General features: G+C 30.6%; 2 protein-coding genes across 2 annotated transcripts; one reads left to right on the forward strand and one right to left on the reverse strand.

Moving 5' to 3' along the window:
- Positions 1-4,552: 4,552 nt before the first annotated feature.
- On the reverse strand, positions 4,553-9,930 carry LOC113400040 (NCK-interacting protein with SH3 domain). The gene is made up of 10 exons (XM_026639407.2): positions 9,567-9,930; positions 9,310-9,494; positions 8,921-9,233; positions 8,172-8,380; positions 7,286-7,519; positions 6,553-6,675; positions 6,091-6,274; positions 5,737-5,958; positions 5,137-5,309; positions 4,553-4,877 (listed from the first exon to the last, which is right to left on the reverse strand). Exons 1-10 carry the CDS (start codon positions 9,580-9,582, stop codon positions 4,686-4,688), a joined length of 1,851 nt encoding a protein of 616 aa, XP_026495192.1. The 5' UTR covers positions 9,583-9,930; the 3' UTR covers positions 4,553-4,685.
- Positions 9,931-14,767: 4,837 nt separating this feature from the next.
- LOC113399916 (AT-rich interactive domain-containing protein 2-like) lies at positions 14,768-19,819 on the forward strand. Its single transcript, XM_064215544.1, has 2 exons — positions 14,768-15,302; positions 18,863-19,819. Exons 1-2 carry the CDS (start codon positions 14,818-14,820, stop codon positions 19,599-19,601), a joined length of 1,224 nt encoding a protein of 407 aa, XP_064071614.1. The 5' UTR covers positions 14,768-14,817; the 3' UTR covers positions 19,602-19,819.
- The last annotated feature ends 6,115 nt before the right edge of the window (positions 19,820-25,934 follow it).

Below are 25,934 nucleotides of genomic sequence, written 5' to 3' on the forward strand. Positions count from 1 at the left end.
CTGACGTCATCAAAATGACTGACAGCGTTTTTGCGTTAATAAAAAAACGGTTTAAAATTATTTTATGGCAAGAAAGCGTATTTATTTTGCTGATATATATTTTTTGTGGCTTATTAGGAAAATCAACATTTTGAAGTACTTTTTCAAACATAGAAGAATACACTATTGAGGTTCTAATGTAATATAAGTGTAGTTAATTTTTTAAGAAAATAAATCTTTATTTTTTCGAATTTGCAATTGACATAACCCAATGCAAAATAAAAAAAAACGACTTTTATAACCAGAAACTAGTTTAATTTTATGTAACTAGATATGATTTATTATATTATTAGTATATTTAAACCAAAGATATCTGTATTAGCCATCATTTTGATATCAGTTACAAGCCAAGTGTCACCATTCTTTTCCCGCCTAAATGAATATTACAAAGAGCTATTGTATAAGAACGCACCCATTAAAAAAAAAATTCACACGCACACACATACACACACTGATTGAATAATTAATTTCAAATGAAATGCCCGATGAAAAGAAATACTTCACACGGCTACACGGCTAACTAATCCAGGTGGTTGTATAGGTTACTGTAGTGCAATTGAGGGATAAATGATCTCGCGTTATTTGTATGTATGTGGTCAAATTATAAACCAGTGGAATATTAATGATATATATAAAGTTAAACATTGTAGCACAGAAGTAATTTTAACATAATTTTTAGAGTTTTTTTCGAACATTAATGAACACATTTTTATAATATCTAGTTTATTTGGCATTGCTTTGAGCTGTCTCAAATGCAACTACAAATTCATCAACACATGCTAAACAATACAACTATATAAATACAATTAATCGATAATTAATTTATTACATTTATCTTATACTTTGATGATTTAATAAATGGATAATATAAGAAACTATGTATAGAGTAAGTAATATTACATAATAAAGACATTTCAATTTTTCATTTTGAACTATTTGTTATATCGAATTATCTTTGAATATATAAATAATATTTATAAATATATAATCCAGAGTCGATTTTAAGTACCTAGAGACGTGGACTTCAGAATATATATAATGTTACGATCATCAATTGAATAAACTGAATCTGTGACATTAGTTGAACATACTTCTGATTCTTTGCTAGTCAAGAATATTTTTTATGGGAATTCTGACATATATTTTAATTAGTAACCCAATATAACCAAAAATAGTTATGCCACTATATATAACGGACCTAACATGGGACGTAAAATCAACATTATAGTATATTAATAATAACATCATATGATGTAGCTACTTGAACAAAAAAAAAATCTATTTATTTTATCACCCTGATACATTGGTCGATGAGATATAATTTAAATACGAATTCATTTTCAATATATTTTGACAGACATATTCTTAAATTTTCATAAACATTCAGATTTATTTCTTAAAATATATCTATTGAAAACACATCATATAAGTTCTATTTACAAAAAATATTCATGCTTTATTCGTTTTGGACAATGTAAACGTCACATCATTTTGAGATTATATTTTTGAATACATAATTTAGAATATTAATAAGTCATTCTATAATATTAATTCATATTTAATCATAGACATTCAATCTTCGAATTCAAACTTCGAATCATCCGAATAATATCAATTATAAAACCTTTTTGATTTATTTTTTAAATACGAACATAAGATAATAAATAATATCTATATTTAGGCCTTTTAAATGTATTTAATCTATGGAAATGCAACTATTTTTTCATATAAGAATATAATCTTCTAATAAGTAAATATATTCTGTGGTTTTAAGCAATAACGCTAGGAATAATTGACAGATACATAAGCTATTAGTGCCTAGGTTTAACCTAATCACACTAGTATCTTTGGTGCAGATTGGCACATAAAATAAAAACAAAATATCCTGACTAAGTACACACAATTTAAGTATTAAACTTATAAGACAGAGAGCTTATTATTATAAAATATTTTTTAGGAGTCGATACAAATCTGGCGAAGTGCAGCACAAGTGGCGAAGGGACATATCCGACCAACCGTCACCGTCATCAACAGCCTATTCCAACCGCTAGAGGACAAAATTCAAATAATTTTTTTTTAACATCTAATTGAGATATCATTGGTTGAATAATCTTAATATTCACTATGGATTTGCGATATGGCGTTTTAAAAGTCAACGAATATTTTATCGGAACTTTGGAAGTAAAATTAAAGTATACTGTTGTATTATAAATAAAGATACATTAATCAAGAAATTTTAGTATTGCACAATAAAGTTGATCTATTAGAAAATCGCACTAAATACGTAAATCTAAAGTTTGTTTATCTTTATTTTTTCTTCAATTGGAATAGACTATATAAATAAATATATAGCGCGTAGGCTTTACGACACGTGTCAGAATCAGTCATTCAGTTTAAATATATGATTTCAATTTATGCAACATTCAAAATTAATAAGCAATAAATGAGCTGTGCTTCGGCCAGATCTGCGCTTACCATTGTTGTAATTATTATTAACCGTTTGAAGAACCGATAGCCAGGCCAAAGGTTGGTAAGATACATATTTCCTGCATCAGTTTGTTCATATTACATACCTGAAAATCTTGTATACATTATCAATATAAGTTACATTAACGAGCAAAAAAGTTCAGTCATAATAATGATTCTATATTTAGTAGTTTGGAAATTAAGTCTTCAAAATATAATTTTAAAATACGACTTTAGATCTTACAGAGGAAGCTATAGTGTTACATTTATATTAGATAAGAATAAAAATAACAAAACAAATATGATATCTTCTCTTTAGAAGGTATATTGTTATTTTTATCCGTATTATAAAGACCCATACATAAACGACAGATTAATTTAACAATTGCTATCCTTTGGCCTGACTCCTTGATAAAACACGTACTATACATTTGTTTTCAACATTACTATATTAAAACAACCATAATATCTTTAATAGAGAATACATTTTAAATGCAAATAAATGATAAACAGTAATTGAATTAACAGCGAAAATAATATCCATATTGTATTTTTTTTTACCATTATTTTCGATCTTATACTAAATAGATAGAAAAATGTAAGCTGTCATTTGTTAAATACTGTCTCAGTAAATATATTAATAAATAATGAATTAAATTATGTGGATATTTAATCATCGATCGAATAAATATTTCAAATTGATAATTTTTTAACCATATTCTTCGAATTGTGCAACTTATTATTCTAAAGAAATAACTATATTAATCTTAAATAGTTTTTACTATTAACATCATAAAACTGCATCGATCAAGTATAAGTCAATATGATTTAATGCAATTGGAACAAATCTGAGATCCATATTCTATAATTTGCATGCATAACTATTTAGTAACATTATATTTACGAGCATAATATATCATTATAAGACACAATAATAACGAGGCAAACCCTTAAATAGATACTAACACAGCCAATTACACGTTACAAATATCAATTTTATTTTTTTTTTCGTTTTATTAGGCTTTAAAATTTCAAGATTAAAGACAAAACATTTCAATCGTGCTAATTTGTCGTACACAATTTCTAACTTAATTTGACAGGACAAAAAATACTTGCTATCCCGTTTTTATACCATACACGAGAAAGAGATAGCTATATATATATATATGCTTTGTTGGTATAGATACGGTAATTATTATATAGTCATCTCTTTTCAAATAACATTTGTTCTATCATAGATTTTAATGGATTTTTTTTTCATTCTTATGGAAGAATGAAAATTATTAGATATTTCATAAGAAAATTATTAAACAATTATTATAACATTTTTAGTCCTGTCAATTTATAATAGTGTAAAACAGATTGAACACTAAGATCTACTTATTAATTATTTGAAACTTTTTTTTAAATACTATTTAAATACACACAGTACTAAGCACACATTTTCAGAAAACCGAACCCACTGTTTCTAGCAGTTGTAGTGGGATAATACTATATTTTTTGTTTAGAGTATTTTCGATAAATATTTTATTCATCAACATCAAAACTTTTCGTAAAATATTTGATTCACTGACTGAGGGGCATACGCATCTATATAGTCTTCTAGATAAGGGGCATATTCTTTTACTAGATAAAATGTCTCATTCATCATTTTTTCTACCCTCAAATCGACTTTTATATTCCTGAGTCCCGTTGGAATTGTGAGTGAGCAGTGAATTACAGATACAAAGGACATAATATCTTAGATGAAATAGGTAGTGGTGTAAATAACAATTTAAACTTACAGTACTTATGGGCGATATGACAGGTGGCTAGTAGATCTGACTGCCAGTTTTATGAAAAGGTAGATTAACTCTTGTCCCTTTGGACAAAATTGCAGCTTTACTTTGATATATTTATTCTAGATAATAGTATTTCTTATTTATTATCGTCACAAATTAAGGTATCTCCACAACTATATCTGGCCCATAACCATTGCTATTGAGGATTCAAAAGTAAAAAAAAAAACTGTACCCCCCCTCCCTAAAGTAGGTTAATCTTTGTCCTTTTGAGGAGATTTACATTTGTAGGGATTAAGTATCTATGAATTTATCCAAGAAGGTCCTGCTAAAGCTTCTGGTGTTCCAACGTATTTTAAGCTCAACGTTATAGCTTTCTATAGCACACCAACCATCCACAGCTTAAGCCTTGAAATATTGCGGAAACTCATTAGAAATAGCCCGTACAAGTGTCTGGTCATCACGACTCGAGTCGCCTTCCTCGCAGAAAATTCGCGCGAAACAACGAAGCAAATCGTCTCTTCTATGTAAGTGTGATCCATAATCTGTGTTGCGAATTATTCCCTGGAGTATCTTGAGGTATTGTTGACGACGCTGCAATTATACAAGTAGAGAGTATATATTTTATTTCAAATTATAGAATTTATGAAAACCGGAAAGATTAGAATTTATTATTTTTTAATTTTGTTACTGCTGCTCCACACACGAGCTGTCCAATGTTATATCAGTTGATTTTTGTTGCCAAGCAAAATCACCATAATTCGAGACAATCAGTATTCAGAATTATCTTTTTATATTTGTACAATTATTATTAGTAATTTCGATTTTAATTGTTAACAAAGCAAATACTTACTACATCACCAGCGGAGAGATCAGCCAGTTGCCTCACGATTATATCTATAGCAACTTTCACGTCGTTCGTGTAGAAATGTTCGGCGGTCTTCTTACGGCTGAATAGGTCTATGGCCAATTTCAGAACGGAGTGCGCAGGCGCCGGTTCGTGGTCGAAAATGTGCACTGGATCCTCTGGGAGTGATAATATTGTTAAAATTAAATACTATATAATTTTAAATATACAAAAAAAAAACTATTAATTCTTTATAAAAATAAAAGAAGAGAAGAAGAGCAGCTTATAATAGGAGCGGGCAATACCCAAATGTATGAGTAGCTATTTTCAATCGGAGTATTAATAAGTTTACTATAATTGCTCTAAGATAGTTATTTACTTCAAAACAAGTGTTTTAATTTTTTGTACTATTTAAGGTATTCATGCTACATGATGTTATAAGACGTTAAAAAATTTGGTATGTATATTATATCATATATTTAATGTAACAAATTATATTTTTACATTTGATATTTTGCATAAAAATAATTGTATATATATTCGTCTCCAGTTTACTATTTTAAATAATTTGTTAATTTATTATTGAGATAAATTTTTGGAGAGTACCTTCACGGTTCAGCAGTAGAAGAACTTTCTCGCAGAATATTTTCGCGTTATCTATCGTCTCCAACGCGTTCAGTAATAAGTTCTCAAATGAGTTTTCAAATTGTAAATTGTATGCGAGAAGAAGTGTTAGAAACAAATCAGGGATTTGTTCATCAACATCTGTTTCCGGTGGGTTTTCTGTCAACTCGAGGAGAAACTGAGCGAATTCGGCGCCAAGTTGTTCTGGAATATGTTTAAAGTAAATCAAATTATGAAAATATTTACTATAATAAATTTAAAATAAAACACGTTATTCATGATAAACATTTGATCATATTATAAAAGAATATAACTATAGATTGATTTTGGACTTACCAAAGTGCGTAATCGGTAGTTTGTCACCCATAGATAGTACCATAGACAATAACAAGGCGGAATGCGAGAGACGGCTGACAGCGCGCGGGTTGTCACGCATGTCGCGCGCTATTTCAGCGGGAAGCGCTGACAGCGCCAACGTAGCAAGCGCTGTTCGTTCTAGACCGCACATCACACCGAATGCCTAAAAAATAAAAAAAAATCTAATTAAAATGATATGTAAGTTAAATATACCCAATATTCAAAATAAAATAGGTTTTATTCATTTAATAGCAATATACAATCAATTTCAACAAAGGCAATAAACACTAGTTTAAAATAAAAATTGGAAGATGTATGAGGTTTTATAGATTCAAAAGTAATTATTGTTTGTTATATATATTAAATATCTATAGATATTTATACTATTAATTATTATTATTTATACTATATAATTATATATATTTTAAAATACTATCATACTTGAAGTAAGAGTTGACGTAGGGGCCATCGTGTTTCCATCTGGTAATACTGGACGAGTGTTGTAACATAGACATAACGATGGCTGCTTAATACATGTTGAGAGATATTCACATCTGCATTTGACTAAAAAATGATATTCGTTTTTATTTACTGCATATACTTAAAATTATAAAAATACACATTATCAAATAAATTGAACATGTACATTGAATAAAGCAAATTATTTCAAATATAGACTGCCTGCCTTTATATGATATAAATAAAATTTGGTTAAGAAAATGTTTGAGCATGATTAAATAATTACCATATAAAAAACTCTGATATTTCAAATATAAGTAAACATTACTGTAATTAGTTACATATATAATTCCCATTGGCAATACACTTACACTTGAGTACTATCATGCCTGGTGATATTTTGTTAAATTTTAAAATATGAAGGAAAAAGATTGGCAAGTGGGCCACTGTCACCATCACCAATGTACATTGGTCCATAATACATAACCCATTACATACAACACCAATGTTGGTGCATTGGGAACTAAATTGTTGTCTCTTGTCATCATTTAAGCACAAGAATACTGAGTATTGTTGTTTGGCAGCAGAATATGTATGATTTAGCATGAGCTTGAATTTCCTAGGAGATAGCCATTCATGCTTGCCTTGAAGATACTTAGATTATTGAATTTTATAGAAAACTTCTAAAAAAATATTTTAAAATAGTATAACCTACCATAACAGAGATCAGTTCTAACAACTGTGTTTGTATATCATGAGCATCATCATGTAGAGCCCAGCCTCGTTGCTGAGCATCATTAGCTGCCTTGGACAATGCATTCAATGCAGTCATCATTCGCAGTGCATCTGGAGCTGCGTCAATTGCATTTTTAGGACATGTTATGTTGCTGTTTGCCTCTCGAAGCAATGCATCAATGATTGATCTCGCTGCACCTCCAGGCAAAAATTCCTATGAAATTATAATACAAATTAAACCTTTAAGTAAATTAGTTTAAAACTATTATTTTAAGCAACTGTAGTTCCAGAAAATTCATCTAGAAGAGATTAGTTTGGTTGGTTAAGAATCAGTATTATATACCATATGTCTAGATACAGAATTATAATGTAATAACAATATCTCTTAACTGTGTAGGAATATATCCATATTTCCATATAAATTACATACACCATATTAAACTAGATTATATACACATATGATGCAATTGGTAAATACAAAATATTTGTGAATCTCTTTTAATGAAATAAATGTTTATAAAGGTCTTAATAATGACGTATTGTTTCACTATTGCGATTGGCTGTAACACTATAGTGTTTCAATGTAAAAAAAACAAACCTTAACTTTCTGCATTCTAATGAATTATTCAAGAAATATAAGTAAACTAGCCAACCCAACAAGAATACATTTTAGAATAAATTAATCACCGTAGTATTATTTTTTAAATATCTATTTAATCTAGGCAAATGGGCCACCTGATGGCAATTAAAACCCCAACACAATAGAACTAACTAGATGTGTAGGTGGTACCTGCCCAGAATGCAAGACCTTCAACCTAGTAAATAAAATAAATATTCTTTTATAACATAATATAAAGCCAACATACTCTTAATGAAATCAAAACAGTTTCAACAGCAACTTTTGACATGTCATGGCTGAGTTGAGTCTCTCTACGGACAGATTGAACAATCTCATAGATGGCATTCGGCTTTATGCTTTCACTGCTGTCCTGGCTGTCATCCTGATTATCAGTGTCAGAGGACAGTTGATTCGATGACAATTTGACATTTAAAATCTTTTTCTCATCATCATTATCTAGAAAAAAGAATATTTAATGAAAATTTTATGTACTTTCAAATTAGATTGTAGTGTATGTAAAGAAAATTAAAGTTTAGCAATTAACGCACAGGTTTATACTAATATTTTTTATTTTCGAATAATGTTATGTTCATTTTATGTCAATTTAGAAGTCATGTTGGTCATTATGTCATTATGCAATGTATTACTTATTTATTCATAATTTTATTAAGGTACTAATTTGTATGTAAAATAATATGTATCATCTTTTATCAATTCGTTATATTTTTTTTATGAAAAACTAACTCTGATTAGGCCAAGCTGTTAATTTAATCTGATATCAACACCAGTAATTAACAATATAGATTCTTTGGAAAATTACTGGCCAGAAATTTAGCAGTTATCTTTTGGGAATGATGATGTTTTAATGTAATATAAACCTAATGTACACCAAATAAAGACAAAGTGGAAACAAAAGAAAATAACCTTTTTATTTAGCAATTAAACAGTAATATTACTGTGCATTTTCCTAAATGTTATAAATTTAAAAATACATACCCTTTGCAATTTCACTGTTCATTGATTTAGGAGATGAGCAGGATTGTTTTTCTTCCGAAATCTGCTGCTGAGATACAACTGGCCTTAAGTCGAAGCATGGCGACACACCATTCGGTGGTGTACTGTCATCAAGTCGTGGAGGAGGCTTAGGTGCAGCCTGCTTTTTACTTGGTGGTTTTATCAAAGTCTGTATTTGTTTTTTCTTTTCATTCAATCTTGATATTAGTTCTGATTTTGGTGGAGTCATTGTATCATTGTCATTTAAATTTTTGATGCAATCATTAAGAAACGCCAAAAAGAAGTCTGGTTCAACCTGAATTCGAAGTAAAAATATTTTCAACACACTCAACTGACTACATGTTAATTTGGATAATTGAGCAAATTATCACCTTGACTGCAGCGACGTAATTCGACGGTACGAATCCGATTTGACCTTTTTTATTGACAACATGCCACCAGTTCCTCTGTTTCGTATTACTCTGGTGAAGGTAAAAGAATTCACCTTCTGTAAAACTCAAAGTTTTAGCCAGCGTAGCCTCAAAATCGTATAATGCAGTAAGCATTTCCATATCATCTGAAATCATTATGTTTTAACAATAACACTTTGATAATGAGCTCTTGATACAAATAAAGATCACTGCCGTACCGATATTATCGCCCATGATGAAGTATATTTTAATATTATCCAATAAATAATCCGTGTTATTTGAGCACAGAGTTTTTACAGTTACAGTTACAGCTTTTTATCAATAATTTTTCGCGTTCTCAAAATTGGCAGTTTAAAATCAATTTTTAGGTAAGGACATTTATTGATATCTCAAGTTTATGAAAAAAAAACTTAACATTATGGGAAAATTTAGTAATCATGTAGACATAAACGATTAGAATTGTTGAAAAATCTGTTGAAATTAGCGATTCTCAGAGCTTTTTGAAATAAATCTTAACAGTTTTCTTTAAATTTTCCGGAAAATTACAGTCTTCAGAATCCAATCTAACATTGACAGAATGCAATGTTGCCAAGTATTGTTGAATTTAATACTTGACTTGAAATCTAAATGTTATTTGGTTTATTATTTTTTTTGTATTTTTATCAGCATATTATTATCCTGAGGACACAGCTATTTATACTAATTTATATAGTAAAAAACAAAATATATTTAGCGATATCAACAGAATATGTATAAATATACGAGTACAAAACTGAAAATTATGAGAATGCTGATAATTTTAGTCTTATTTGTGTAAAATTTTCAATATCTATGTCTTTTAGTAATAAAATTGGTTTTGGCTTGAATTTATTTTTGGATTACTTGTAGTATATATCTATTGGTGATTTCTGAGGATTTCTGAAATTGTGTCAAAAAAGGATAGAAAGCTTATAATCCATAAATACTGCGACACAAAGCGTGGGGGACGAATAGTTCCTTTGTACTGCATGCCGCTTCGAAATCCGAAGATTTTCAAGAGAAGAATTTATGGTCAAGGGCTAACGACGTAAACGTATAAATAAAATTATTGTACGTTTATTTATAAAAATGTAAAAACTTTTAGGCTAAGAGTTGTAATAGAATTTAAGTTTAGCTTATTTTTATAGTCTATTTATACCTTCCTATTCAATATTAATCTCTTAAATATTCGCTATAAAACTATTAATTCTTCTGGTTTCGTTTTGTTATAATGAATTAAAATTAACATACCGCGTTACAAAATAATAAAAATTATACCAAATACCTAAAACAATAGAACGATAAATGCACCATTATATTAGAAAATAATTCAATATAATGGTGCATTTATTAGTAGGCTTTGGGCTCAAATTTTTTTGATTAACCGTTTTCTTTTATTGTACTGCTAACGTAATAAAAATTCTATATTCTTTTTGACTACAATTTTCATGTTTTCATGGCTGACGATATGTATACAAATAGTTTTCGTTCGAGTGTGTATATATACTACATTAATTGAATAAAAAATTTTTGCACTCAAAAATATTTCGTTTACGTGGATCGAATGATTTAAAAATAATAATTAAATACAGTTTTGATTTTCAATTTATGTGTTGACTTTAAAGTTGGAAGTGAGAGTTAGAGGTTACGTTTCTATATGATTTATAATATTGTGCTACTGTAGTGGCGTGACATTGTCAATCTAAAGTTATTTCTATTTTGTAAAAAAAAAAAATACAGACAAATTGATAACCTCCTCCTTTTTGAACTCGGTTAAAAAGACTACATGTCTAATATAAATGATTTCCTCATGTCGTGTCGGTTTGACAGACTGATGTAAACCTTCTGATAAGTTAGATAAGATTAAAATTATTTTAATGTATGAACGCTCGATGTCCATATTAGTCTTGCACTTCTCGAGAACGACAAATAATGTTATTAACATCGGACCTGTTTCACGATGATTACCTAACAACATGACTAAAACCTGATAAAGTTTTTTTTTAAACCAAGTAACTATGTTTTTTTTAGATAAAAAAGTACTTATTTATCATGACCTTGTTCTAAATATCAATTTTTTTAAAACAATTAACAAATATTTTTAGAGAAATACTAAAAGCCTACATGAATAACAATTTCTTCTTATAAATAATATTTAAAATTTTGTTAAATGAAAAATACTGTTAATAACAATTTAATATGATCAGTAGAAATTGTTTTTTTTACGATACAAGTTTGGCAGACCATCTGATGGTAAATGTTCACCATCGCCCTTAGACAATGACGCTGTAAGAAATATTAACCTTTCCTTATATCGCTAATGCGTCACTTAACTATAGAAATTAAGATGTTATGTCCCTTGCGTCTATAGTTATACTGGCGCACTCATGCTTCCAAACAAGAACAAAATAATACATAGTATTATTGTGTTCAAAGCAAAAATAAATGTTGTATAAGAAAAAAAAAATCCGGAAAAATATCTGATGAGTATGGGTTACCTAGCCAGACGGTATTGTACAAAACCCTACAATGTTAATATATATGTTTATAACAATAACTACTTACATATGCCATGCCAAAGAGAGCCAGCCGAAGAAAAAAAAAACACGGTGCCGACAGCCGTATGCAAATAACAAGAATAGCGCCCCTTGGAAGAAAAATATTCAAACAATATGATGTACAAATGTGATTTGTATTTAAATAGGTAACGCAAAAAGAAAGACTACGATAATATATTCGTTTAAGGCGACGTAAATCAGAATGCAAAACATTTTATAGGTCACTAATGGGGGTCATTAATTCTATAGATGCACACCCTTTTTTTAAATATAATCCCCTTATATGTGGTTTATAAACTAAATGACAGTTATGTTTTTAAATATCATTAAATCTAAAAAGAGAAAAGTAAATATAAACGTTTACGTTTATAAAAAAGTATAAATAATATTCATTTTATTTCAGTGCCATATTCCCATTTTTATTCGTAAGTTTCTTGTGTGGATATTTTAGATCGCACTATGAACGACATGTTTTTTTTTCTTAGATCACTTCAAGTGTTTTATTTTGGCGCCCCAACAACCTGTGGCAGGTTGACGTTAACTAAATCTACGGTATTGTATATTTAGTCAAATATTTCTGTTGGATTATCATGCAATAAACATAGTACATTGTTTATTTTTCAATAATGAACTATAGGCCCCTTGCGTCTCGCGATGCGAACAGTAGTGTCAATACATAGATGCCCAGCTGACTGGCGCTTTCCAAAGTAGTATATGATTCATACGCACTTCGAGGATAATTAACGTTATGACTTCGACGATAATCCAATGTGGTTTTCAATCAATCTATTTACATTTTTTTCGTGCAAAATCGATATCAAAAGGTAAGTAAAGTACCAAAAAAAATTAGAAATCCAACCCTTCCGAGTGAATGTGTTGCCGCTTATTATTGAATTGAATTTTAGGTAAAAAACTATTCGAAAGCAGGCATGTCTCCAACGTGAGAGAAATTATCGATGTAGATGGTAAACGTATCATCGAGGGAAAAGTTTTACCACAAACTAGGGTAACAAACCTTCCGTACGATGTTACGTTGAAGGTATATGAAAAAAAATGTTTTTATTGATCTGATGCAAACGACACTAAATCATGAATTTTTACAGTTTCTTGTATAAGGATAACAACTCGTTGAAGCAAATATGCAGAATCGTACAAACTAAATAAGTATTTTTAGAGTTTCACTAGCCTCTTGCACTAATAAATTAATGCTTTGCTCTTTCGTTTTCCTCAAAGCATGATGTATGGCACTGGTGCTGTGGTCCTTGTGTGATTAAAAACATAATTTTTGTGTTGTTTTGTTCATAACTATAAATTAATGAACTATTCGATATTTTTTTGTATCCAGTGAAGACTGAATATTTCATAGGATCAATTTCTTTGTCGCTTGGCTTTTTAACTCTTACACTATTTTACTGTTATAATAATAAGAATGCATTTTTATAGTTGAATGGGAACCGCACACCGCTTATCGCTTCGGTGTAAGCACGTCGCTGCTGTTGCCATTTTCATTAACAATGAAAGTTCAAATTCGAAAACTGATCAGCCACACGTTTGGAATCAACCAAAGAAGAGTCAGGTTGAAATATAAAAAAGGTGCTACGATAGAAAGTCTCTTTCCTACCACGAAACGTTTGATCGATTGAAATCAAAAACACACGGGCATCTACTAACTTTCCGATTGAGCCGCGAGGGCGGCGCCACATGCGATGCGCACGGGGCCTATTTCCCTATCCGGCGCGGCGTCCCGCGAGTCTCATTTGACTCACGATTATTGTTTTACTATTGTGCGTACTTTATGTATAGTAATTTTGTGAAGGTACATACTATAACGGCAATTTCTCTATTTCTATTGCATAGGTTTTATGAATAATTTTATATTAACTTATTCGATGTTTTAATATATTTTTTTTAAAAACTCTAACACAAAAACAAAACTAAAATTATAAAACGAATGAGATTGATTGATGAAATATTTAAAGTTTCAAAATAATCGAACAATGTATGATATCATAATATCATATACGTATTCTACGCTTAGGCAATACTTTCGATTGATATAAACGTATTCAATACAAGTACTGGTTTCCTGTTATCTTTTGATTTCGACGGTATTCCCCTTGAATTTGTAATTAATTATTATGCACAAATGTTTCGTTTATTTTCGTTTTATGTAAATTCCACATTTGTATCGTATTGTACATTTACTCTTTTAAAATTATTAGATTTTTTACATAATTAAATTATCATATCATAGTATCATAACGTTTTGAAATATAATCAGAACAATAACTTCAATGAGCCAAACTTTCGACACGAAATCTTTTCTTGGAATATGGTCAGGTCATTGACTTCCATCTGTTATTATTGACCCTTTATGACGGGTATTACATTATATAGATAACATTCTGAAAGATTACTTTAATTCACAGTGTACTTTTCTCTTAAAACAAAATACGGCAAGAATAATACTATTAAATAGCTTGCCATACGCTTGTATATCGTTATTTTACTTTATTATTATAAAATTAGATTATAAGAAATTGTTGTTAAACTATAAAAAAAAAAACAAAATAATATCACTTCTGCCACTGGAGATTTATACAAAGTTATTATACTCATTATAGGTAATTTCATAATGAATACCAATACGTAAGAATAAAGTAGAATATCACGAAGTAGATAATTATTACACCAAAGAAATAATTAGTATCATGAGTCGATATTTATTAGATATTAAACTAAAAATGTTCTTCCCTTTGTTTGCAATTGAAAGATAATATGTAAAGTCCCGAGTTTACGACCTACTTGTTTTCCTTAAGATGTAGTATAAAAAGAACGTGCCGTTGTAACCAAGTATCATTCCTTGAAGTTAGTCAGCGAAGATTTTGAAACAATGTTCAAATTAGTGACTCTGTTAGTTTTGGCGACAATCGTCGCTGACACATATGGTCAGCGCTTTATTCATCCAACGTACAGACCACCACCAACAAGAAGACCAATCATTCGTACAGTTCGAGACACGGGAGATCAACAGCCATTATGGTTGTATCAGGGCGACGTGCCCCGAGCACCAGCGACTGGCGACCATCCTGTTTTACCAACTTATATAGACGATGTTAAGCTGGACCCGAACAGGAGATATGCTCGCAGCGTAGACTCGCCGAGCGCTAGAAGATCGGGTGGAAGTCATAAAACGTCTAGTAGCAGCCGAGATACTGGTGCAACCCATCCAGGATATAATCGTCGAAACGCAAGGAGCATCAGGAATAACTTTATGCCACGCCCTTCAATGCCTCGACCGACTGGTCCACGCAACCCATTCCCTCGTCCGGGAGGACCAAGACAGACTTATCCTATCTACGCCAACAGAGGTGGACGGTGAAGCAGTTAACAGGAAAAAATGTAACATCTTATTAAATATAAAAAGTTCAAAATTATGTATTATATGTTCTTATAATTATAAGTAATTGACGGAAAATTGTTTGTTAATTAAATAAATAATAAATATTGAATTAGATTTGTAAAATGTATTTATTATGGATCACTCCTCATTTATCATCAAATATATATTACATAGTATAAAACAAAGTCGCTTACCGCTGCCTGTCCCTATGTATGCTCAGATCTTTAAAATTACACAAAGGATTTTGATGCGGTTTTTTTTAATAGATATATTGATTCAAGAGGAAGGTTTATATGTATAATATATGCACAATACAGTACATAAACACTGATAATTTTCTGAAGAGGTTTCTGAAGTGATGTCGTAAATAAACACATTTTTTGCGCTTACATTGCAAACGCTGGCAGAACCCTACGAGATAGATCAAAATAATGTACTACAGTATTGTACACCTTAAAAAGGTCTTCAAAAAAGTCCGCGATGGTATATGTTTATCTCTTAGGGATAGCCCGCAACAAACATTTTTTATCCTTTACTTTTTACGAGAAATAAATGCTTATTTTCGAAGCGATTTTAAGCAATATAGCATTAATCGTTATCCAATTAAGTACATTGTGCATTTAATATAGATCAATATGACCTTTTACAGCATGTAACTTAAATGAATATTTTCGAAGATATTACAGATTTAAAACGCAGGGACATAGCGGTTAGTATTGTCTAATGACTGAAAATTAAAAACTGTGAACGTTGTAAGACATTCTGTAAAGTATTTCGAATCAGCATTGCACCCATGCGAAGCCGGGCGGGTCGCTAGTCAAATACATAAAATTCATGTTTAAATTGCTTAAATTATAATAAAAATATGTAAAATCTTCTGAAATAGTCAGGGATGCTGTTATTCCCAAGGTGTGCTTTAATCTATGAATACTCTAATTATTTGGTAAGTAACCGTTTGCATAAATACGTATTTATACTTTCTTTTTAAATTTAGCAAACGAGATAGTTACTCACAAGAGCTACACAATATCTGACTGACTAACTCTATGCAGTCGAGTAAAAGATGTTTGTGTTTGTTTAGTGACACAAATTTCGTAATATTTACATATATATATTCGGGGCAATTCAATATAAGTAATATATATAAATTTTAAAAATTAAGATTATCAAAATGTTTAGTTAATTATATTATTCATATTATTAATTAGTTCATCTATTTGGTTGTCAAAAAGATAAGCACCGTCCGACCGTTAATGTCTCATTTTAGCAGGACCGGACCGTAAGTTTAGGGGGCCCTGGGCTAATACTACTTAGGGGCCCACCTAAGACATATCTGAACGTAGACTTGAATTAAATTAATTGAATGAGTTTGATTAATTGCAGGACTCGCAGGGCAGCAAACCATCCGATCTGTTTAATTTAATAAAGTTATGGATTCTTTCGCATTATTGTCTATTTTTGACTTTGACTTGACTTAGCTGGGGCCCCATTGAATCCACGGGGCCCTGGGCTAAAGCCCAAAAAGCCATATGGTAGATCCGGCCCTGTATTTTAGGATAAGGCCTCCTTCCCTTTTGATAAGAAGGTTTGAGGTATATTCTGCTACTCTGCTCGAATGCACGTTGTTTAATACACGTGAACCAGTTTTTCATTCAATACATGCTAGGTTTCCTTATCATGTTTTCCTTCACCGCAGAAAACAGTGCATAGGTTAAGATTTAAGTATTCTAAGAAAACAATTCGTTATCTAAAATGACTAAATTGTAATCAATCTCTTATGAGGTCAATTGTTTCTTCTTCATGAGAAACTTAGAGAAAATCTGTACTGATATATTTAAGCTGGTTAGTTTATTTGTTTTTTTGTTTGAGGATGCTAATTGAATTACCAGTTGTATTTAAAAAAATACTTAGGTAGGTAATAAATAAATAGTCTAACTCCTGAAGAAGGTTATAGGTCCGCAAGAAAATTTAACGCGGGTGAAATCGCTATTTAATTTATATATGTATATTGTGGATAAATATGATTTAATCGTAAAAGTCTTATCAGGGAACGAGAGAAATTTGAAATGAATTCATAACAAATTTATTTCAATTGTATTAATCGTATATTTATAATATAATAGATTTATATATCCTTCTATTACCCATCATGTTTTCACAATAGATATAAATAAGTATATATACCTATTATATTATAGCCGAAGAGGAAATTACATACAGTAGGTATTATTTTGATCAGTATTAGTTCATTAAGTTGGCTGTCCGTCTTTATTTAAGGTCGAGTTGTTACTTTTTGATTTAAAAAAAAAACATGCAGATGCTAGAAAATAATTACCGAGTTCGGAATTAAGCTGTGAGATTAGTTTGGATTATATTGTGTTTCTTGATTTGATTTATCTCTTAATATAAAATTAGAGGAAACCATTTTATCATACTAAATTACCTTTTAACGACTCAATTACAAATACAAATAATCAAAAGTAAGCAACTATTGATATTTTTAATTTAATTGTGAAATTACATCGCTTTTAAATAATACTAAATAAATAAGATAATCATGTATTGTATGACATTAATCCATCGTGGAACTGTAAGCTATAATTATGTGAAAGTTGCATGTCAATGAGTTTATCAACCATTGACGTAGAACAAAATTAATGTGTACGTAATATTAATTTGAAAAATAATAATAATAATGGTAGTAACGTTTGGTAATACGCATTATCAGATTCAAAAATATAGTTGAAGCAAGTTTTTTTTTTTTGTAGATATTTTGGTGTGTGGTAAAACCCCGATAAATTGAAAGGTCATTAACACCGTTTATTTGTCCAATTTCAATCATCGATTTTGCATAACTTGACATGTCTTTGGGTGCAGCTTCTCTTGTGTTGTTTTTTGTTCAAATAGCAAAATAAGAACGATAGTATAATATAATATAATGTATAAGTAGGTTCGTTATAATATATACATACAATTAATTCTTTACGATATATTTTTGCATGGAAGAAGAGACCAAGGGGTATGAGAATGATCAAAAAAAGTATAGGCTTTTCGTAAAAGACAATATAAAAAATACGAGTACGATATATGCGTTTTATTTTTATATGCACATATAAACAATTGCAATAACCTTTTTAATATGATTTGCCCCCATAATGTCCTTGGACATTAAAAGTTTAAAAGGTTATCTTAACTATTTCGCTTATTCGAAATGAAGCTGTCGATGTAAACAAGAAAAAGATAGGGGGATCACTTAAAGTAATTACCCTTTTACTCTGGCCATGTTATCTTGAACGAGTTTCTTACACAATTTCCTGTATATATAAGAACTGCTAACGTTTGTAAACATCAGTTTATTATATCTGTTGAAAATGATTAGATGTGCTCTGTCGGTATTGCTATTGGTGGCTGCCTCTGCTTCGGAAGAAGCCGAAAAGAGCCCAAGCCCGCCAGGAGTGGGCAAAGTGATATTGCAAAGAGATGAAGGGCATGCTAATTTACATACTCAACCACACCATTCTCAAACTCGTCTAAGACGTGATGTGAATTTTCCTGAAATAAAAAAACCGACTCACCATGATGTTGTCATTCCAAACTGGAATCCAAACGTAAAAACCCAGCCATGGCAAGTTATACGGGTAAAAGCTCGCAATAAGAGAAGCTTCGAAGCATTGTCTAGCCAGGAAAACGTATATCGAAACCCTAGAAGCGTAGAGGCACTAACTAGTCAGGAAACAGTTTTTCGAAGTCCTAGAAACGTTGAAGAAATGTCAAGTCAACAAGTCGAGGCATTATCTAGTCAGGAAACTGTTCTTCGAAGTCCTAGAAGCGTTGCAGAAATGTCAAGTCAACAAGTCGAGGCATTATCTAGTCAGGAAACTGTTCTTCGAAGTCCTAGAAGCGTTGCAGAAATGTCAAGTCAACAAGTCGAGGCATTATCTAGTCAGGAAACTGTTCTTCGAAGTCCTAGAAGCGTTGCAGAAATGTCAAGTCAACAAGTCGAGGCATTATCTAGTCAGGAAACTGTTCTTCGAAGTCCTAGAAGCGTTGCAGAAATGTCAAGTCAACAAGTCGAGGCACTATCTAGTCAGGAAACTGTTCTTCGAAGTCCTAGAAGCGTTGCAGAAATATCAAGTCAACAAGTCGAGGCACTTAGTCAGGAAACTGTTCTTCGAAGTCCTAGAAGCGTTGCAGAAATGTTAAGTCAACAAGTCGAAGCCCTATCTAGTCAGGAAACTGTTCTTCGAAGTCCTAGAAGCGTTGAAGAACCTTAAATAAATATGTTTCACTTTGGCTAGGAGAAACGAGAAAAGGTCTAACCAATCAGTGGTTTAGCCAGTGTTGAAAGTGATTTATACCCCAGTGTCGGCAAAACTTATAATTTAAAATATATTTATGCAAGTGAGATTTGAGGACAATTTCCAACATTAGTGACTTGCTAAACTCATTACAATTAACATTATATAATAAAATTAAAATATTATTTTCAATACCCAGTTTTATTTTATTCTTGCCACCATTCCACGCACCATATTTAAATATATTAAAGTACTTAATTTTTTAATTTTTTTTAAAGCCAATGGTTGTCTAATCTTTAGCGCACATTTGTTGTAATTTACAGACCCTATAATAAAAACATATACGTACATGTCTTTCTCAGCCTAATGATATTTTTATATGTTGCAGATCGCAAATGAATTTATATTTGCACTAACTTTGTTATCTTGACGTGTACGTAAGTAATCTAATTGCAAATATTCGGTACTATCCCACCCACACGAGCGTGACTTGAATTGAATATTAGCACGCCATAATGCATATCCCTTCTATACAAAATATAATTTTCATTTTCTCAGCTTGAAACAAATTTAATTTATATTTAAACACTCGACACCTATGATCGCAAAACTTTATATACATTTTCACAATAAATATGCGCTAACTGGGTTGTTTTTGTACTAACCTAGATACTAATTTAAATTTAAAATATACAATGACTTCCGTAACATACTTAGACAGGAACGATACAGTTCTATTCTCATATTATATGTATAATTAATAATTAACAAAGATATAATTGAATCTTGTAAAATAATATGCTAATTACTAACGAGTAAGAAATCATTCCCGCAACTACGAGTACAAAAATTAAGTGAAAACTCAATTATATTCAGCCCTTTGAGAGCGAAACTAGACTGGTAACTACTTTTCCATCTGTCAACGAGGCTAGTGCACGGTGCCTTAATTACGAGGGAGGACGCGAGTGGCGTCGAGTTAATTAAAGGAAGTTTGCACTAGTGCTAGCGCGCGGGCGCGCACGTAATGGCGACTCGACTCGGCTGTGCTCGATTTCGAGCTACGCGGTATCTGAGGGGTCGCATGACATGCAAATTATTTGTTGCACGACTTGCATGTTACACTCGCAGCGTTAGTGTTACAGTGTTCACTTGTTTCGTGAACACTCGTACATTACGCTTTTGAAATAGGTCGTTTATTTACAAGGTGAAATAATAGACAAAAATAAAGTACGATGTTTGAAATATTCATTTATTCGCAATGTTACAAGATTTTGGTACAAATATAAACAAAGACTAAATTAAAAAAAAAAAAAAAACATTTTCATATATTCAAAACAAAAATATAATGTATATGTTTGTATGTATGTATAAAAATATCAAATTATTCGAAATAAATTTGTTTCAACTGACAATTATTGTTAGAATTTATCTTTAAATCCAACTTATCTCTTATAAAACACTATGATGACAATCGAACGATTGTTTTTGAATCTATAAAATCATATTATACAAAAAATTGACAGAAAATCTGTGCTTGTATTGTTTTCCTACAACACCGAACACGAGTTAAATGATGATGAAAAAGCACAAATTAATATGAAAATTCAGAGGTGCCAGGTTTGAACGATAATCCTTTGTGGTTCACGTGTTTGAATGGCATTCTTTTATTTGTGTATTAATTCATCTCGATTAAAATAAATAATTTAGGATCCTTTTTTGTCTGTGGTAAAGTAGTCTAAAAAGTTTCTACAGAATTATGTTAACTTCTAAGACTACGATCGTGAGGCAAGGTCTTATCTACGTAGTGCCTAACAGTAAATTCTCAACTCTCGCAAAAGTTATATAAACAACACAAACTTGGTCTCCGTACATTGAAATAGTACAAAAAATAAATTGTGCGTTCAATTTAGAAAACTAAAAAACAATTTTTTCCTCTATTTTGTTTTAAATGCAATAAATGGCTGTTATTAATGAAACGTAGAATTATTTTACTTAGCTGCCTTTACCTGATGTTACTTCCCACTTTCCTTTTTAAATTACCTTCTGTTGTCAAATTAAAAACAAATTAAGCACATGTAAATTCAGTGGTGCCTGCCTGGGTTTGAACCCGAAATCATCGGTTAAGATGCACGCGTTCTAACCACTGGGCCATCTCGGCTGTTAAGGAACACTTGAGTGCAATTAGTGAGTTAATGATTGATAGCACACCTTGGAAATTATACGATCGCCTCCTAGCTATTTCTTTTCATATTATATATATGTAAATCATAAAATTGTCAAAAAAAGACCCGCTGAGTTTCTTTCGATGGTTCTCCTCAGGTCAGGGTATTTTTTTTCTGAATCGGTGGTAGTGTTTAATTTGACAATAAATATGTAAGTGTAATGCTTCTATATTGAATAAGGGAATTTGAGTTTTGAATTTTGATAGAATACTAGAGACAGGAACGATGTAGACAGGCCAAAAATTGGGAAAAAAGGTTTTCAAATTCATTGGCGATGAAATTGTTAAAGCCAAATATTTCTCTTATTTTAATATTGAATTTGATGGTGTTCCCTCGTTACCTATTTAAAAAAGAACATCGTAATTTTGAATTAAATTGTGTAGTAGTAGAATAAATATATTTTAGTAAATAGTATTTATTTCGGCCCAGACTAGAGGTTTTTTCCGATTTTTTCAACTACATAATAATAAATTAAAATGCACCTAAATAGCTACTTGTTTTATATGTAAGATAAGTCTAAGTTTATCTACATATACTATTATCCAGACTGGTTAACGTTTATGTTTAAAAACAGCCCTTTTTTTGGCTTCTTATATAAATGTTCTGTACTTATAATGCAAAAATAATTATTCAAATCGCGTTTCTAAGAATAATGCGATCATTGAAACAATTTAGCTTTATAATATATGTATTTCAAAAAGCTCTTAGTTTTTTCTTCCAGATTAATGAAAAGGGAATTCAAATAATTATATTTTATTTCTGTTCAGTTTAAGGCGGGGAAATTATATAGAATGTTGTTTTTACAAATATTTCAAAGCATTAATTGTCAATTATATTTAGCGTAACAAGTTGCTAAATAATTTCAACATCCCTTGAGACTAACGGCTGACCTACCATGCAATATTCATGAACACAAACAAACAACAGACACTTTTTATAAATTAATTAAAAAGCGAGTAAATAGTACTATATAAAATATTGGTTTGTATATATACTGTTTATTTTATTTATATTAAAGTTCGTTGATGAAAATTTTCGTGATATATTTTATGAGCGAATTTCGATAATGGTATAAATTCTTGATTTTTTTTTTTTAATTATATTAATAATATATTTTTAGGATTAATGAGCGTTTACATAACATTCTCTAGTTCTTTACACCTGTAATGGCGTGCGAGTTGCTATTTCCTTTAACTAGCATGTTTGTTAAGTGAGCCGGTACACACTCATATGCTCCTCACGTGTTTATGTACCTTTGTAAACAATATATACTATGCACAGTTTAATTGTTCCCTATTTTACAACATGATTCGATCACTAGTTAGTTATTTTAAGTATATTTTGTGTGTCAAAGTTAATTCTAAGCATCTTATTATCTATTAATCACAAAATAAACAGTTTATGATTTTCAAAATTGGATTAATTTTGGTGACCTACGTAAATAAGAATACAATAGTCTACATCTTCATATCTTGTTTCATACTCACTTGGTGGTACGGCTTTGACCAGCCTGCCTTGTTAGTTCTGCTTATGATATATTATACTGCCTTAAATAAATACATTAGTGTTGTAGTGTTGTTGTGGTGGTTAAGTGTTTGTGAGCCAGTGTAACTAAAGCAATAAGGGAGATAATATTTCAGTTCCCAAGGTGGCACATTGGCGATGTAAGGAATTGTTACAATTTACGGCGCCAATTTCAACGGACTGTGGTGATCACTTACCATCAGGTAATCCTATTACTCGTTTGCCTACTTACGCTATAAAAAAAATACAGCCTACTTCATACCCTACCTTCCTACCCTACTATTCATCATTCGTGGGCTTATGATCTGCAAGTAGCAAGCCAACAGTAGATTCTGAATCACACCTCAGACAATTCCGTTAAACGTAAGCAAAACAGATGGTTTCTAGAATACTCAATAGAAGTTTCTAGAATAAGCTCTATCAAAATATGATAGGGGTTAATTACATTCCTGAACAAACGTATCTCTAATGAAAAGCTATTGTTTTTAATCTCGCTTAAACTATTGTATTAAAATATAGTTAATGTTATGTTATAAAAGTACGGGCTTCGTTAATATTTGCAGATTATGTTAATAGCTAACGTAATTAACGTTTTATATTGTTTCGCGTCATAGAACCTCCAACATTAATAAGCGTCGTAAATATTTCATACTTCCACCAACCCTATACATTTACACTGAAGTGTTTTCTCATAAAAACTCGAGCGACTTTAATTGAACTGCATTTAAGATTTTATATATTTTCTCTATTATACTTTTAAATTTTGCTGTCTTTTTATGTTAGAAATAATTGCTTTAATTAACATTCTGGAATAGAAATTTTAAATAAACTTATTTTTTGCTATATTCCCAATGGTCAAAAGCCACTCATGTTTGTTTTTTTATTTTTTACAATATATCAAAGTAACGATTTTATTTTGTTTATAATAATAAGGCAGGTATAGAATGGGCCACCTACTTGTAAATGATAACCACGTCTCAACAACATTAACAGCCTGTAAATTTCCCACTGCTGGGCTAAGGCCTCCTGTCCCTTTGAGGTGAAGGTGGTTTGGAGTATATTCCAATACGCTGCTCCAATGCGGGTTGATGGATACACATGTGGCATATTTTGTTGAAATTAAGCACATGCACGTTTCCTCATGATGTTTTCCTTCACCGTAAAGCACGAGATGAATTATAAATACAAATTAAGCATATGAAAATTCAGTGGTGCTTGCTTGGGTTTGAACCCGCAATCATTGGTTAAGTGCACGCGTTCCAACCACTGGTCCATCTCTCTCTACTACGTCGTCGTCTCAATACTATTATTTACTTCAAGAACTATATAAATTCCACTTTTCGTCAATTTAACGTCAATTCACCACGATTTTGCGATTACACTGGCTCATTCCGACTTTTATTCTGAACACAGAAGTAAAAACTTAATTTAGTTAACAAAATATTTGTTTTCATATTTTGCCAGCCATACCACATTACTAATATATGTATAAATGCTTAAACAACTTCGTGTATTGATTTATGTATATTTCGATGACACAATTTTTACATATATATATATGTAAACAAATTTTTGCTATAAACCGTATAATACACAAATATATCAATGTATAATATATAAATAAATAATATATATGTATATATAGCGAACGCTGCAGATGTTCATGTTTTGCACTATTTAGTTGTAAGTGACAACAAAGACCACACAATAAAACAAATAAGATAGCACATACAAACAGACAGAAACATTCGTTTTATGTACATATAAGATCAGTAATCATGTTGTTTGTCGTTCTGAAAATCAATTCGTATTCAATTCAATGAAAATACATTGTAACGGTTTAAAATATATTTCAATGTTCTTTATCATCCAAGACCCGACTTGTACAGCCGTAGTGTTGCGTGACTCTGAAATTAACTTGCGTGACGAAATTTAAGAGAGTTCACGTACAAGAAAATACTGACGACTTCGCCCAATCAGATTGTGTAAAAGTATGAATTTTCTTTCCTAATAAAAGCTTATACGGGTGAGCTTTAACCTGTTTTGGTTCTACGTATTAATCTATTCTTTATATTAAACCAACAACACTACAAATAAATAACAAGACCATAAGTATTATTATCATGTATGTACGTATATGTAGGTATTATATTATGTAGATATAAATTATACGAAAAACAAGCGTATCAATTTTATTTTATTTGGGAAACATACAGTAAACAACACATACACTATATAACAATTAACCCGTGCACAAACCAATCAAGTTTCCACTAAAAACTTATTCATGTATAGCAGTAAACAAGCAATTCAGTGAGTCAGTGAATTATAAATATTAATTATCTAAATTCAAAAAGATGAAACACCAAAATGAAAAAAACAGGGTAAATATATATAAAACAATGACTAAATTGCATACTATCTTTCTCTTTAAATGTATTGAGCGAACAAGAAAACGTCCAAGTCATTAAATTTCCCATTGTAATTCTTACAAGAGCGATAAATAAATTCATTCTGTGCATATTTTGTTTTAGTTAAGGGTAAATGAAATAAGGCATTATTG

The sequence above is a fragment of the Vanessa tameamea genome, chromosome 8 (genome assembly GCF_037043105.1).
Source record: "Vanessa tameamea isolate UH-Manoa-2023 chromosome 8, ilVanTame1 primary haplotype, whole genome shotgun sequence".
In the NCBI taxonomy this organism is placed as follows: domain Eukaryota; kingdom Metazoa; phylum Arthropoda; class Insecta; order Lepidoptera; family Nymphalidae; genus Vanessa; species Vanessa tameamea.

What these genes read in the sequence shown, in the direction of transcription:
- LOC113400040 (XM_026639407.2), bottom strand. An exon ending in GAACAGTGAAATTGCAAAGG is followed by an intron (nt 8,381 to 8,920) that starts GTATGTATTTTT and finishes TCTTTTTTCTAG; the next exon opens with ATAATGATGATGAGAAAAAG. An exon ending in CTGTTTTGATTTCATTAAGA is followed by an intron (nt 7,520 to 8,171) that starts GTATGTTGGCTT and finishes ATAATTTCATAG; the next exon opens with GAATTTTTGCCTGGAGGTGC.
- LOC113399916 (XM_064215544.1), top strand. Translation starts at nt 14,818, where the DNA reads ATGTTCAAATTAGTGACTCTGTTAGTTTTGGCGACAATCGTCGCTGAC. An exon ending in TACGCCAACAGAGGTGGACG is followed by an intron (nt 15,303 to 18,862) that starts GTGAAGCAGTTA and finishes AACTCGTCTAAG; the next exon opens with ACGTGATGTGAATTTTCCTG.